This window comes from Strix aluco, chromosome 27 (assembly GCF_031877795.1).
Source record: "Strix aluco isolate bStrAlu1 chromosome 27, bStrAlu1.hap1, whole genome shotgun sequence".
In the NCBI taxonomy this organism is placed as follows: Eukaryota; Metazoa; Chordata; class Aves; order Strigiformes; family Strigidae; genus Strix; species Strix aluco.
In genome coordinates, this window is record NC_133957.1 from 1,884,661 (window position 1) to 1,899,972 (window position 15,312).

A 15,312-nucleotide genomic window follows, 5' to 3' on the forward strand; every position below is an offset into this window, starting at 1 on the left:
GGAGCTGCGTCGGCCCTCGCTCTTCCTCACCTTCTCGGGAGGTCCCTCCTCACCTGAGCTCTCGCCCACCTCAGGTTGCACTCGCCACTTTTGAGCCAAGTTTGTTTGTCAAAGTGATTTCGTTTCGCTTATCCAGACTTGGGAGGTTTCCAGGGACAGCAAAACCCAAAGCAAAGTCTGAGCAAGAAACCTGCTCCCGTTATGGATGGGGAAGTTCAGCAGTTTGTTGGTTTTTACTATCGATGGGATCTGTCTTCTCCCCCTCCCCTCTTTTTCAGGTTTTTCTCGACTTCTCCACGCGGTGCTGCTCTCGTGCTCTCCTGGTTTCTCTTGCTCGTCTCGAGAGTCGTCTTGGGCGTGAGCAGGGTCACTTCTGGCCTCGGCAGTTTGCACTTCTGGTTCAGATCCTGCATAGCCCCTCAGGACCCGCCTTTTAGTTTCTCTAAAGCCGTTTGGGCAGAGTCTCTGTGCAGGGAGATGGTTTGGCTCTTGCTGTCCCAACACGGTGTGGGTTTGCAGTGAGAGCGAGCTCTCGGAATAGGACACGGGGCGGGGGGGGGAGGTTTGTCACGTCTTAAAGCCGCGCGACCTGGACAAAAAGGGGTTTCAGCCAGGTGAGGCGCAGCGGGGGATCATGGCCTTTCTGGGGGGGGCCAGGATCTAAGGCAGAGGGTTTGCAGGAGCCACAAGAACCAGCTGGGCTCTGCTTCCTCTCTTGGAGCTGCTGGTGGATGCAGGTTGTGGAGCTGCGACAGAGAATGGCAGAAAACCGCGCGCTCCTTCGCGCGCTCCTAAGAGGTGTGAAAACAACCCGTCTTGCAGCCAAGAGCTTTGCTCTGGTCTTCAACTCTGCTCTGTTTGCTTCAGGGGGGCTTTGAAACAAGTGTCTCTCTCTCTTCCTTTGTCTGGGAACAGCAGGAATGACAAAAATGTGTTGTAAACATATTTGCTTCATCACCCGGCAGCCGTTGGGTCCCTGTCCCTTGGTGCGGGGAGCGAGCAGCAGCGCCAGCAGTAGCTCACCAGCTCCTCCTAGGCTCGCCCAGCGTTCAGCTCCGCAGAAAAACCCCGGCTGTCGAGGAAAAGTGTTCGTTGAGAGAAGAGAGAAAGGAGGAATCGAGCTCTGGGCTGATCCCTTGTTTGCTTCGTTGGCGTCAGGGTGTGTGGGGGGGTGAGGCAGAGGCGAGGAGCAGCCGGTGGCTTCGCTGGCGAAGGGTGACAGCGGAGAGGCCGCAGATCGGATTGAATGCAGCAGCTTCCCCGACCCCTTCCTTTCACCCTTAGGGACTAAAAGCCACCCAGTTCTGTGGGACCGGAGAGCCGAGATGGCCCAGGCTGCCAGCGACCTGCCTGCGGCCCACGGCAGGGGCCGGCCCCGGGAGCCTCGTGGCACCATCCCCGCGCTGGCTCGGGCCTTGCTGGGGACGAGGGGGACGATGCCGAGAGCGATTTTTCTCCCCGTCCCTCGGTGCTCCTGGTGCTGCCCCGCTCCAGCACCCCCCCGCCTCGGCTCCCCTCTGCCTACGAGTGCTTAGTGCCTTGAAAAATCCACAAACCCGTGAAAACGCAGTTGTAAAAGCTCCAAACCTGGGCAGAAATAATCAGGGAACAAGCGTTTGATCGTACTTTAATTTTTTATTTTTTTTTTTTTAATCGGGGTTGCAGCTTTGACGCGGCCCTCCGGGTGTGTTGTACCCCGATACCTGCCCCGCTGCTGCCAGCGCAGGGCCCGAGCAGGTTTCAGGTCCCTGTTTCTCTTCCCCGCTTGCAGGGAGGGAGCCGGGTGGTGCGAAGGAGGAATCGTCCCCCCGGGGGCCAGGCTGAGCCCACCATGAGGAAGGCGACTGAAAAACCCAACATGACCCTTAGCCAAGACCCCCCCCAGCCTCAGGCAACGGGGGAGTTCTCCGGTGCCATCCCTGGTGCTGTAAATGTCACTTCAGGGCACGAGGGTGAGCTTCATCCCTTGCTTGGCTCGCAAAGCCCACGTTAAGCCGGTCTTAAGCCTCAGGAGGAGCTGAACGTCCCAGTGGCCGTCGCTTTTCCAGCGGGTTTGGTTTTGAAGGGGTGACTCCGGGCTCTCGGCAGAGGAGGGCACGTAGAGAGCGTGTTCCCACCAGCTCTTCCTCCTCCGTGCCACGGAGCAGCCACGCGTGGGTACGTCGGGCTGCCCGCGTAGGGAAAAGCCGGGCTCAGTGTGGGCTCCTCTCGCTGAGCCGAGCTGCCGGCGCCGCTCCCGTGTGCTCAAATCCCCGCCGCGACCTTCCAGCTGCTCCCGAGAGCCCAACGGCTGCTGCGTTTCTGCTCCACTTTTCCTCCTCCCTCCTCGCTTCTCTCGGAGGGTGGTTTCAGCTCTAGGTCAGCGCGGCAGCGGCTGTAGGACGTGCTTTGGGTTTGGTGGCGGGGCGGGGCTTGGTTTTGGGTGGGAAAAGGGACTTTCTGGCAGGTCGGTGATGTCCGTGAGGACGGGCGAGGGTGAAAGGGGCTTTTTCTTCTCCCTCCCGTGCTGGTTCAACTCTGGCTTAGACACTTCGCAGACAACTTTGGGTGGGCCAAAAAAAAAAAAAATAACCTCGATTTCTGCTCTCGGATGATTTCTCCTGCTTTTCAGCAGCTCCCGGGGGGGGGTGGCTGCCGCTCAGCACCTCGTCGGGCACCTCTGCCAGCCCCGGGGCCGCGGTGCCTTCGCCGAACCCCGGTTGGTGCCGCTGTCGCTCCCGTGGGGTCCCCTGAACCCCGACTCTGCGGTCGCGGTGTTGGGGTCACCCGGGACCTCATTGTTGGGGGACAGAGTGACCCTGGGACTCCTGCAAAAGCCCCGCTGGGTTGGGAGGTGCCGTTTAGATCGTGCTGGAGCTGGACGGTGGCATCGGCCCTCGGGAATCGGGAGTTTTAGTCGCTGGAAGGTCGAATAGAAACAAATGGCTGAAAAACACGTCCCGGGGGGACGCTGAACCTCCCTCCTCTCCCTCAGGATTGGGGTGGGGGGGTTCAGTGCCGCCTTCCCCCCCCCCTGCCCAACTGGCTCCTTGGTTCTGAATTCCAATGGCTCAGCTGGGAAATTTGTCAGTTTGGGACTTGTGGACCCGTTTCTGTCTGGTTTCTCCCCAGTTTCGTGGCCCCCCCGCCCCAATCCCACGGACTCCCACTTTCCTGCCCCAAAAGGAGCCCAGGAGGTGACAGAGGGACCCGATGGTCCCTGGGGACACGGGAGGAGGGTCCTGGGTATTGTCGTCCCGTCCCGTCCCCCCCCCCCAACCCCTTCAGCTGCTTGGTACAGCAAGCTTTGACGATCATTAATGGAAGAAGCCAAGAAAAAGGAAAAAAAGAAAAAAAAAAAACAAACCCAAAAAGCGTAACCACGAGGGTGTAGTATCTATAAAAAAAAAAAAAAAATAAATACATATCTATGAGTATATACAGACCTATATAGACATATATCAACTTCCTGAACGGATGCGCAGCTCCTTACGCAACGAAACGGTTTTTCTAGCTGTAACCCCCCTTCCCGCGGCCCCCCCCGGGCCCCGAGGGACCCCCCCACCCACCCCGGGCCTCTGTGAGCGGGTCCTCACAGCCCCCGCGGGGGCCCGGGGACACGGGGCAGGACACACACACACACACACACACACACACACACACACACGTAGGGGGGACATGTTGTCGTCGTCCCGTGTCCCCCCGTCCCCCCCGTCCCCCCCCCGCAGCCGCGTCGTACCAAACATGTAATGTGCCTTTTATTTATGCTGCAAATATAACATTAAAATATTACCCAGGAGCTGGTGGCTGCCGCTTTCTGCTTGGGGGGGGACGGGGACGGGGGGACAACGCCAGTGTCACCTGTCCCGGGGCCACCGTGCCTGGGGGACAGGGCCGGGGGGGGGGGGGGGGGGGGTGTCAGTGGGGGCTGTCACAACCCTCAGCCATCAGCTGGGGAGGACACGACACAACGGGTGAGCTTGTTGTTGGGGGGGGGGGGGGTAAGGGTCTGCGAGACCCTCGGGTTGAGGATTTGGGGCGATTTCAGCTGGTTTTGGGTGGGAGGGGGGAGGTGAGACCCGAGCTGGGGGGGTCCCGGGGAGCGGCTGAGCCGGGGCCGCCCCGTCGGGGCTGCAGGAGCGCGGCGAGGCCGCGGGGTGGCGGCAACGAGCCGCGGCCGGCGGGGCGGGGGGGGCGGCCGGGGAGGGGTCCCTGGCTCGGGGGGGAGGGCGGGGTCGTGGTTTCGGGGAGTCCCGGTTCGGGGGGGGGTCCCGGGGGAGGGGGGGGGGTGTGTGTGGGGGCGGATCTCGCTCCCGAGGGCTCCGGTTGAGGGTCCCGGGCGGGGCGGGGGTGCGGGGCCGCCCCCGTCCGTCCGTCCGTCCCCGGTGGCGACTGTCGCGGCTGGTAAATGAGTTTCATTAGCGGCGCCCGGCGGCGGCGGGGCCAGGATTGATCCCCGCAATCTCCCGGTCCCCCGGGACCACCCCCCCCCCCTGCCCGCCGGTGGCCCGGCCCGGTTATAAGAGGCGGCGGCGGCGGCGGGCGGCGGCGGGGGCGATGGCGGGGCGGCGGCTGCCGCTGCTGCTGCTGCTGGCGGGGACCCTCCGCGCCGCCCGCTGCTGCCCCGGGGCCACCGACCCCGGTACCGACCCCGGCCTGGCCCCGGTGAGCCCCGGCCCGCGCCGTCGGGGCGCTGCGGGGGGGGGCGGGGAGGGTTGAAGCAACGATCTTTTCGATTTTGGGGGGGTCCCGGGGCTGCCGTGACCCCCCCCCATCCTCCCCGTCTTCCCTCCCCGTTTCACAGGTCGTTGCCGCCCCCCCGGGGCCGCCGCCGCCCCCCGGGGCCGCCGCCGCCGCCCTGAGCGCGCTGCTCCGCTCCCTGCAGCGCCCCGCCCGCAGCCCGGGGGCCCCCCCCCAGCCGCAGAGGTGAGCGGGACCGGGGGGGGCACCCAGGGGTTTGGGGACCCCCCGGGGTGGGGAAGGAGCCGGGTGGTTTGGGGACACCCAGAGGGGACGAGTGGGGGCGGCCTGGCCGGTGCTGGGGGGTCCCGTTTGTGTCCATCTGTCCAGAATGTCCCGTGTCTGTCCCCAAATGTCCCATGTGTGTCCCCAAACATCCCAAGTCTATCCCCAAATGTCCCATGTCTGTCCCCAAATGTCTCGTGTCTGTCCCCAAACATCCTGTGTCTGTCCCCAAATGTCCCATGTCTGTCCCAAAATGTCCCGTGTCTGTCCCCAAACATCCTGTGTCTGTCCCCAAATGTCCCGTGTGTGTCCCCAAACATCCCAAGTCTATCCCCAAATGTCTTGTGTCTGTCCCCAAATGTCTCGTGTCTGTCCCCAAACATCCTGTGTCTGTCCCCAAATGTCCCATGTCTGTCCCAAAATGTCCCGTGTCTGTCCCCAAACATCCCAAGTCTGTCCCCAAATATCCCATGTCTGTCTGTCCCCAAATATCCCATGTCTGTCTGTCCCCAAATGTCCCATGTCTGTCCCCAAACATCCCGTGTCTGTCCCCAAATGTCTTGTGTCTGTCCCCAACCATCCCAAGTCTGTCCCCAAATATCCCATGTCTGTCTGTCCCCAAATATCCCATGTCTGTCTGTCCCCAAATATCCCATGTCTGTCCCCAAATGCCCCATGTCTGTCTGTCCCCAAATATCCCAAGTCTGTCCCCAAACATCCCGGGTCTGTCTGTCCCCATCCAAGTCCCTCAGTCCGTTTATCCATCTGTCTGTCCATCCCGCTGTTCCCACCCGTCCCTCCCCAGCACTGACTCCGTCCCCTTCCATCTGTCTGTCCCCGTCATGCCTGTCCCTGTCCATCTGTCCATCCCCCTCCATCCCTCTGGATCCCCCCCCTCTGTCCCCATCCCTCCCGGTGCATCCCTGTCCATCCTCCATGTCCGTCTGTCCATCCGTCCCCATCCCTGTCCATCCATCCCCCTCCATGTCCGTCCATCCCCATCCCTGTCCGTCCATCCGTCCCCATCCCTGTCCATCCATCCTCCTCCATGTCCGTCTGTCCGTCCATCCCCATCCCTGTCCATCCATCCTCCCCCATGTCCGTCTGTCCCCATCCCTGTCTGTCCATCCCCCTCCATGTCCATCTGTCCGTCCGTCCCCATCCCTGTCCGTCCATCCATCCCCATCCCTGTCCATCCATCCTCCCCCATGTCCGTCTGTCCCCATCCCTGTCCATCCATCCTCCTCCATGTCCGTCTGTCCATCCGTCCCCATCCCTGTCTGTCCATCCCCCTCCATGTCCGTCTGTCCGTCCGTCCCCATCCCTGTCCATCCATCCTCCTCCATGTCCGTCCGTCCCCATCCCTGTCCGTCCATCCCCCTCCATGTCCGTCTGTCCGTCCGTCCCCATCCCTGTCCGTCCGTCCGTCCTGCCCGGGGGTACCAGCATTGCGTGTCCCCCGCGGCAGGTTCGGGCGGGGGCTGCAGGGGGGGACCCCGGCCCGGCTCAGCCCCCGCAGTTGGGACCCTCCGGCCGCCCCGTTCTGGACCATGGCGACGCCGCAGCGTTTCGGCCGCCGCCGCTGAGCTCCGTCCGTCCGTCCGTCCGTCCGTCTGTCCGGCCCTGGAGCCGTCTGTCTGCAAAACCGTCCCTGAGTCCGTCCGTGAGTCCACCCGAGTCCGTCCGTGGGTCCGTCCGTCCCCCAATAAACTGGCGCCGCTCCCCCCCTTAACGCTCGCTCTGGTTTTGCCCCTGGGGGGGTGAGGGGGTGGGGGGCACCTGTGCCCCTTCGGCCCCCCAACACCCCCCTCACCCCCCCAAAAAGACACCGACGCGGGGAGTTTACAAACCCCCCCCCAGCTTTATTCCCGGGGGGGCTGGTTGGCACCTGGGGACCCTCCTCACCCCCTGGCAGTGGTTGAGGAGGGAGGGGGGGTAGGACAGAGGGTGCCCCCAGGGCCTTGAGGTCTGTCCGGGCTCCTCTCTGCTGGGGGGGGGCCCCACGTCTGTCCGTCTGTCCGTGGGCGCAGCACGGGGGGGTCTGTCTGCGTGTCCGTGGGTGGCTTTGGGGGTACCCACCGGAGAAACTCCGCGTGTCGGTCGGCGAATCCAAGTCTGTGGGTCCATCGGGAGCGTCCGTGGGTCCATCCGGGGTGTCGTGGGTGGATGGGGGGGCGTAGGGGGGGTTTATTTGCCCCCCGCCATGATGCGGAGGTACTGGAGGGCGTTGCGGGCGGCCTGGGAGCGGGCGCCGTCGCGGGAGGGGGCTGCGCCGTGACACACCGTGGCCGGTTGCGTCGAGAGTTCCACCAAGCACTGGTGCAGCCCGCTGAGGCTCAGCGCATCTGTGGGGGGGGGGACACATGCACCCATACACCCCCCGTCACCCCAAAACACCCCCCACCCATCACAAAACAACCCCCCCAACACCCCGAGCTGGGGTTGGGGTGCTCAGAGAGAAAGAGGAGAAGGAGGAAGAGGAGGAGGAGTAGGGGGGGGGGGGGCTGCTCACCGATGTCGAGGTAGCTGATGGCGAAGCTCTGCTCCTCGGAGAGCTCCTGGAGGAGGGCGCAGGCCCCCGCACCCATGGGTGCCAGCGGGTGACTCCGCAGCTGCACGATCTTCTCGCCCGCCGAGTTGCGCAGCGAGTCCCAGGTGCAGCCGGGCGCTCGCCCTCGTAGCCCCTCCAGCCTGGGGCCTGCCTGTGGGGGGGGGTGAGGGGGGACACATAGGGTGCTTGGGGACAGTCCTCACCCCGCCCCGTGGGGATTGTGGGGTGCAGGGAGCACCCACAGTCCCCATACACCCAAGGGACACGGAGGGAGGGGGCGGGGAGCGGGGACCCGCTGGACACCCCACGTGGGGCTTGGGGACTGTGGGGACACTGAAATGGGGGGGCTCGGGGACCACCAGGACACCCCCTCCACCCCGTGCAGGGGCACCCTGGAGGTTGCAGGGCCATAGGGACCCTGCATGGGGACACCCTGGGGACACCCCCCACAAAGGGACAAGGGGGCTCAGGGACCCTCATGTGGGGCCACATCAGGAAGGTGGGAGCTGTTGGGATCCCCCATGGGGACCCCCCAGGGGACAAGAGGGCTCAGGGACCCCTGGGAATGTGGGGGCTGTTGAGACCCCTCATGGGGATCCCCCATGGGACCCCAAATCCAGAGGGTCCCCACCCAGGTCACCCTTGGGTGTCCCCCTGCCCTGCTGCCCCCCAACTTTAATCATTGGGGGTCCAGGAAACAGGGGTACGGAGGTGCCCGTGTCCCCCATTAACCCCTCGGGGTGGCCATGTCACCCCTGTTAACCCCTTGGGTTGACCTTGGGGTGCCCATGTCCCCTGTTAATCTCATGAGGTGACCTTGGGGGTGCCCGTGTCCCCCCTGTTAACCCCTTGGGGTAACTTTGGGGGTGCCTGTGTCCCCCATTAACCCCCTGAGGTGGTCTCGGGGTGCCCGTGTCCCCTGTTAACTCCTCAGGGTGTCCCCCACTGACCCTCAGGGTGGCCATGTCCTTCCCATTAACCCCTTGGGGTGCCCATGTCCCCCATTAACCCCTCAGGGTGACGCTGGGGGTGCCTATGTCCCCCTTTAAACCCTCAGGGTGACTTTGGGGTGCCTGTGTCCCCTGTTAACACCTTGGGGTGACCTTGAGGGTGCCCGTGTCCCCCATTAACGCCCCCAGGGTAACCTCAGGGTGACCACGTCCCCCATTAACCCCCTGGGGTGGCCTCAGGGTGCCCGTGTCCCCTGTTAAATCCTCAGGGTGACCTTGGGTGCCCATATCCCCCCCATTAACCCTCCAGGGTGGCCTCGGGGTGCCCGTGTCCCCCCCAATAACCTCTCAGAGTGGCCTCAGGGTGCCTGTGTCCCCCATTAACCCCTTGGGGTGACCTTGGGGTGCCCGTGTCCCCCCCGTTAACCTCTCAGAGTGGCCTCAGGGTGCCTGTGTCCCCCATTAACCCCTTGGGGTGACCTTGGGGTGCCCGTGTCCCCCCCGTTAACCTCTCAGAGTGGCTTTGGTGTACCCATGTCCCTCATTAACCCCCTGGGGTGCCCTCAGGGTGCCCATGTCGCCTGTTAAATCCTCGAGGTGACCTTGGGTGTCCATGTCCCCCCTGTTAACCTCTCAGAGTGGCCTCGGGGTGCCCGTGTCCCGTCCCCCCCCATTAACCCCTCACTGGCCGGTACCATGGAGAACTGGTCCTCCTCCACCTCGGCCTCGCTGCCCTCCCGTGGCTCCATGGGGACGTTATGGATCCGCACCAGCATCTTGGCGGCCGCGTTGCGCTTCGCCAACTTCTTGGAGGTGCCACTGCCTGCGGGGAGGGGACAAGGGACACCGAGAGGAGCCTGCCACCCTGTCCTGTCCCCTCCCAGCACACCCGGGGGTGTCCCGGCCCCATACCGATCTCCACGAAGCGCTCCACGCGGCAGGTCATGGTGAACTCCTTACGATGCGCCGGCCCCGACTCCTGCGTCACCGTGTACTCGGGCAGGCGCCAGCCCTTCTGCACCACCAGCTCCTGGGGGGGACACACACAAATGTGGGGGTCTGGGAGGGCAGGGCCACCGACCCCCCCTGAAACGGGGAGAGCTGCGCCCAGAAAGGAGCTGCCATCCCCAGAACAGGCACTGCCAGGCCCCAAACAGGCAGGGCCAGCCCCAAAATGGCTCTGCTGCCCCCAAAATGGGAAAAACCATCCCCAAAATGAGGATAACTGTCCCCAAAATGGGACCACCATCTCCAAAATGGGGATAACTGTCCCCAAAACAGCGACAGCCATCCCCAAAATGGGGATAAACAACCCCAAAATGGGATAACTGTCCCTAAAATGGGCATAACCGTCCCCAAAACACAGATAACTGTCCCCAGCACAGCAATGACTGTCCCCAGAACAGGGATAACCGTCCCCAAAATTGGGATAACCATCCCTGAAATGGATCCACCATCCCCAAAACAGGGATAATCGTCCCCAGAATGGCATAACTGTACCCAAAATGGGTATAACCATCCCCAAAATGGGGATAACCATCCCTGTAATGGATCCACCATTCCCAAAATGGGGATAACCTTCCCTAAAATGGGATAACTGTCCCCAAAGCAGAGATAACCATCCTCAAAACAAGGATAACCGTCCCCAAAATGGGGATAACTGTCCCCAAAACAGGGATAATGTCCCTGAAATGGGATAACCATCCCCAAAACAGAGATAACTGTCCCCAAAACAGAGAGAACCATCCCCAAAACAGAGATAACCTTCCCCAAAATGGGGATAACTGTCCCCAAAATTGGGTTAACTGTCCCCAAAACAGGGATAATGTCCCTGAAATGGGGATAACCATCCCCAAAATGGTCCACTGTCCCCAAAACAGGGATAACCTTCCCCAAAATGGGATAACTGTCCCCAAAACAGGGATAACTGTCCCCAAAACAGGGATAACCTTCCCCAAAATGGGGATAACTGTCCCCAAAACGGGGATAACTGTCCCCAAAATGGGGATAACCTTCCCCAAAATGGGGATAACTGTCCCCAAAACGGGGATAATGTCCCTGAAATGGGCACAACCATCCCCAAAATGGTCCACTGTCCCCAAAATGGGGATAACTGTCCCCAAAATGGGGATAACCTTCCCTGTAATGGATTCACCACTCCCAAAATGGGAATAACCTTCCCTAAAATGGGATAACTGTCCCCAAAGCAGAGACAACTGTCCCCAAAACAGGGATAATGCCCCTGAAATGGGGATAACCATCCCCAAAATGGTTCTACTGTCCCCAAAACGGGGATAACCGTCCCCAAAATGGGGATAACCGTCCCCAAAATGGGTCAAGAGCACCCCTGAGCTGGGGAGAGGCAGCCCCCAAAGGCCCCCACCACCCCAAAATGGGTAAGGTCACCCCCAAAGGGGCACAGCTCCCCCCCCCGCTCCGATAAAGATGGCCAACCCCAAAACAGGCTCGTCACCCCCAAAACGGTGACGGCCACCAAGCTGGGGGGGGGGCCACACACGTGTCCCCATTTGTCCCAGCCCACGGTGTCACCCACCTGCAGAGCCCCCACGGGGTTACACTCCGACTGGGGGGGGACACGGGCGTCTTCATCTCCAGGGGGGTGCCCCTGCGTGGGGAAGACGGCGTGAGGGGGGGCACAGCATGGGGGGGGGGGCAGCTCTGAGCTCCCCCCCAAAGCTACCACCCCCAGGCTGGGGAGGGAAGGAGGTGTAATAGGGTGTAAAGGGGTGTAAAGGGGTGTAAAGGGGGTTTTGGGGGGGGACCCGGCACCTGGGTGCCCCCCACCCTGTTACCTGGGGGAGGGTGGGGCACGGCAGGTGCTGGGGGGGCGGCTGCGGGGCCCAACTCAACCGGGGGCTCTGGGGGGAAAGGAGAGCTTGGGGATAAAAAGGTGAGACGTTAACGCCCGAGCTGCCCCCCCCCCCCCCCAATCTCCCTCCCTGGCACCCCCCCAGAGCACCCCCAGGTGCCCCAAATCCTGTCAGGCAGCCCCAAATCCCTTGGGACCCCCCAAACCACCCCCCCCCAGGGCATTTCCAACTCCTCCAGGCACCCCCAATTCTCTTGGCTCCCCTAAGGCACCCCTAACCCCCCCCCCCCCCGCCACCGTGCACCCCTAGACCCACCCTGGGCACTCCCAGACCTGCCTGAATACCCTCAACCCCCCTCCCGGGTACCCCCAAACCCAACTGAGCTCCCCAAACCCCCCCCTCAAATCCCCGGCATCCCCAATCACCAGTGTACCCCCAAACTCCCCTGGATGCCCTCAACCCCCTGCAGAGCCCCCCAAACCCCCAGACCTGGGTGCTCAGCACCCCTAGAACACTCCCAACGCCCTGGGTACCCCCAAACCACCTGGGCACCCCCTAACCCAGCACCCCAAACTCCCCCCAGCACCTCCTGGATGCACTCAATGCCCTCCCCTATGCACCCAGCACCCCCAAAGTGCTCCCAGCTCCCTCCAACCTCATCCTGCACTGCACCCTGACCCCCACCCTGACCCCCCCAGCACCCTGGGGACCCCGTCCCCCCTCACCTGGGCTCCTCGGGGGTGGTGGGCTCCAGCATGTCCCCCCCTTTGAGCAGCTTCAGGGCCACCTCCGCTGCTTTGTGCTTCGCCGCCTTCTTGCTGGGCCCCTGCCCTGGGGGAGACACCGGCTGAGCGAGGAGGGGGGGACATCTGGGGCCCCCCCAAACCCCTTGCAGAGCACAGGCTGAGGGTCCCTCTGCCATAACCCCACTTTTTGGGGTGCCAGGGGATCCCCAGGCATCAGGATCCTGGGCGATCCCCCATCAGGACCCACTTTTTTGGGGACCCAAAAGCTCCCTGAGTGTCTCAGGCATCGGGGTCCCGGGTGATCCCCCACCAGGACCTAATTTTGGGGGGGACCCAGGAGACCCCTTGGACCCCCAAGCATCAGGTTGCTGGGTGATCCCCAACTAGGACCCACTTTTTGGGGTCTCTGGAGACCCCTGTGTCTCCCAGGCCTTGGGGTCCCAGGTAACTACCCTCCCAGGCCCACTTTTTGAGGTCCCAAGGGGTCTCTGAATGTCCCAAATTTGGGGTCCCAGGCAATTCCCCCCCCCCCCCAGCCCCAGGGACCCACTTTTTTGGGTTCCCAAGGGATCCCTGAGTGCCCCAAGCATCAAGCTCCTGGGCGATCCCACCCCCCCCCCCCCTTCCAGGCACTACATTTTTGGGGTCCCAGTGGATTCCCATCCCACAACCCACTTTTAGGGATCCCCCAGCACACCGCCACCAGCCTGGGGACAATCCCTGTGTCCTCATTGTCCCCTCCCACAACCCAGAAAAGCAAGATCCACCCCCAGGTCACCCTCTTCAGGTTGTCCCCTCGCTTCACCCCATCCCCGGCGTGGGGGGAACCCCCCGCGCCGGGGTGGGGTGAAACGAGGGGACAACCTGGAAAAGGAGGGTGTCAGGGACCCACCGGTGCAGCTGATGTCCCCAACGGTGACACGGAAGGTGAAGTTGGGCTGGTGGGCTTGTCCCTCGGCCTTCAGGAGGTCGTAGCCGGGGGTCTTGCCTATGCGAGTGCCATATTCCTGCAGCAGGCTGATGGGCGTCTTCCCGGGGTTGGCGGCCAGCATCTGCTCCAGGCTGGGGACAGGGCTGTCACCAGCCCACACAGGGGTCAGAGGGGACTGGCAGGGGGACGGATTTGAGGGGGGAAAGTGGGGTGTGGGGACAGGCATGGGGACAGGGGTGGCACTGCCACACAGACTGGGGATGGGGTGGCACTGCCGTGTGGAGTGGGGACACAGGGACAGGGGTGGCACTGCCACACAGCATTAGGACACAGGGACAGGGGTGGCACCACCATATAGTGTAGGGACATGGGGACAGGGGTGGCATTGCCACAAGCATGGGGACGCAGGGGCAGGAGTGGCACTGCCACAGAGCATGGGGACAGAGGTGGCATTGCCATGTAGCGTGGGGATACAGGGACAGGAGTGGCACTGCCACACAGCATGGGGACAGAGGCGGCATTGCCATGTAGCGTGGGGATACAGGGACAGGAGTGGCACTGCCACACAGCATGGGGACAGGGTGGCATTGCCATGTAGCATAGGGATGCAGGGACAGGGGTAGCACTGCCACACAGAATGGGGACACAGGGACAGGGTGGCACTGCCACACAGCATGGGGACAGGGGTGGCACTGCCATGTAGCGTGGGGACACAGGGACAGGGGTGGCACCACCATATAGTGTGGGGACATGGGGACAGGGGTGGCATTGCCACACAGCATGGGGACAGAGGGACAGGAGTGGCACTGCATGTCACGTGGGGGCGTCGGGACAGGGGTGGCATTGTCACACGGCATTAGGATACGGGGACAGGGGTGGCACTACCACATGGCGTGGGGACAGGGCTGTCGCCAGCCGGAGCAGGGGTCAGAGGGGACCAGCGAGGGCGGGAGAGTGGAGGGGTGGGACAGGATGGCATCGACATGGAGGGGGGGACATGGGGACAGGGGTGGAGCCCCCGCGCAGCGTGGGGACAGGGCTGGCACTGCCACATGCCATGGGGACACGGGGACAGGGATGGGGACAGGGACGGAGCCCCCGCGCAGCGCGGAGACACAGGGACAGGCCTGAGCCCCCCCCCCCCCCCGCCCTCAGCGTGAAGCCCCGTCACACGGGCCCGGGGACCGAGGGGCAGCCCCGGGGGCCCCGCGTAGGCCTCAACCTCCCCCGCCCCGTCTGGAGGGGAACAACCCCGGGCTGGGCGGGGGAGGCGGTAGCCGGGGGTGTGGGGGGGTATCCCCGGGGCGGGGGGGTGTATCCCGGGGCCGGGGAGGGTCCGGTACCTGGGGAAGCCGCCGCTCCGCCTGGCCCCGCCGCCCGCCCCCTCCTCGCTCATCCCCGCCGCGCTCCGTCCCGCCGCCGCGCCGGCCGCGCCGCCAGGGGGCGCCTCCGCGCCCGCCGCGGGGGACGCTGGGAAACGGCGGCGCGCGGGGCATGCTGGGAAGGTGGAGGATGCGAGGGGCGGGGCTGGGGGGGCTGCCTCAGTTTCCCCCCTCTGGACGGGGAGGGGGGGGGTAAGGATGGAGGAGGGGTAATGGATGGGGACAGTGGGGCCAGGCGGGGTGGGACAGGGATGGACGGACGGGGACAGATGGATGGGGGGGACAGGGATGGAGAGGGGTCAGTGGAGGGGGACAGCGGGGACAGACAGGGTGGGACAGGGACAGATGGACAGGGACAGAGAGGATGGGACAGGGATGGAGAGGGGTCAGTGGAGGGGGACAGTGGGGACAGTGACAGGCAGGGTGGGACAGGGACAGACATGACATGGGACAGGGATGGGCAGGGGTCCATGGATGGGGACAGTGGGGACAGGGACAGATGGACAGGGTGGGACAGACGGACAGGATGGGACAAAGATGGATGGACAGGGACAGACAGGGTGGGACAGGGACAGACAGACAGGGACAGACAGGATGGGACAGGGATGGAGAGGGGTCAGTGGATGGGGACAGTGGGGACAGTGGGGACAGTGGGGACAGGGACAGACAGGGTGGGACAGGGATGGAGGGACAAGATGGGACGGGGATGGATGGACAGGGACAGACAGGGTAGGACAGGGACAGACGGACAGGGTGGGACAGACAGACGGGATGGACAGGGGTCCATGGATGGGGACAGTGGGGACAGGGAGGATGGGGACCGAGGGATGGTGATGGTGGGGACAGACATGGTGTGATGGGGACAGATGAGGTGGGACAGACAGAAACAGGGACAGACGGATGGGGACAGACAGGGTGGGATGGGGACAGATGGACAGGGTGGGACAGGGACAGATGGGGAGGGGGACAGATGGACA

General features: G+C 63.6%; 3 protein-coding genes across 3 annotated transcripts in view; 1 reads left to right on the top strand and 2 right to left on the bottom strand.

Annotated features, from left to right (window-relative positions):
* Positions 1-3,980: 3,980 nt before the first annotated feature.
* On the bottom strand, positions 3,981-7,110 carry LOC141915924 (uncharacterized). Its single transcript, XM_074807858.1, has 2 exons — positions 7,024-7,110; positions 3,981-6,577 (listed from the first exon to the last, which is right to left on the bottom strand). Exon 2 carries the CDS (start codon positions 6,318-6,320, stop codon positions 4,497-4,499), a length of 1,824 nt encoding a protein of 607 aa, XP_074663959.1. The 5' UTR covers positions 6,321-6,577; positions 7,024-7,110; the 3' UTR covers positions 3,981-4,496.
* Positions 6,786-14,401, bottom strand: TARBP2 (TARBP2 subunit of RISC loading complex). Its single transcript, XM_074807859.1, is given in 10 exon segments — positions 6,786-7,289; positions 7,457-7,646; positions 9,141-9,268; positions 9,358-9,475; positions 11,000-11,040; positions 11,043-11,074; positions 11,261-11,341; positions 12,002-12,107; positions 12,915-13,096; positions 14,297-14,401. Coding segments are annotated over 10 exon segments (1,089 nt in total). The 5' UTR covers positions 14,350-14,401; the 3' UTR covers positions 6,786-7,131.
* Positions 14,402-14,809: 408 nt separating this feature from the next.
* The window catches only part of AAAS (aladin WD repeat nucleoporin), a 7,386-nt gene continuing 6,883 nt past the window's right edge, over positions 14,810-15,312 (top strand). Inside the window, 1 exon segment of the mRNA XM_074807673.1 lies at positions 14,810-14,895. Within this exon segment, the coding sequence (XP_074663774.1) occupies positions 14,810-14,895 (86 nt within the window).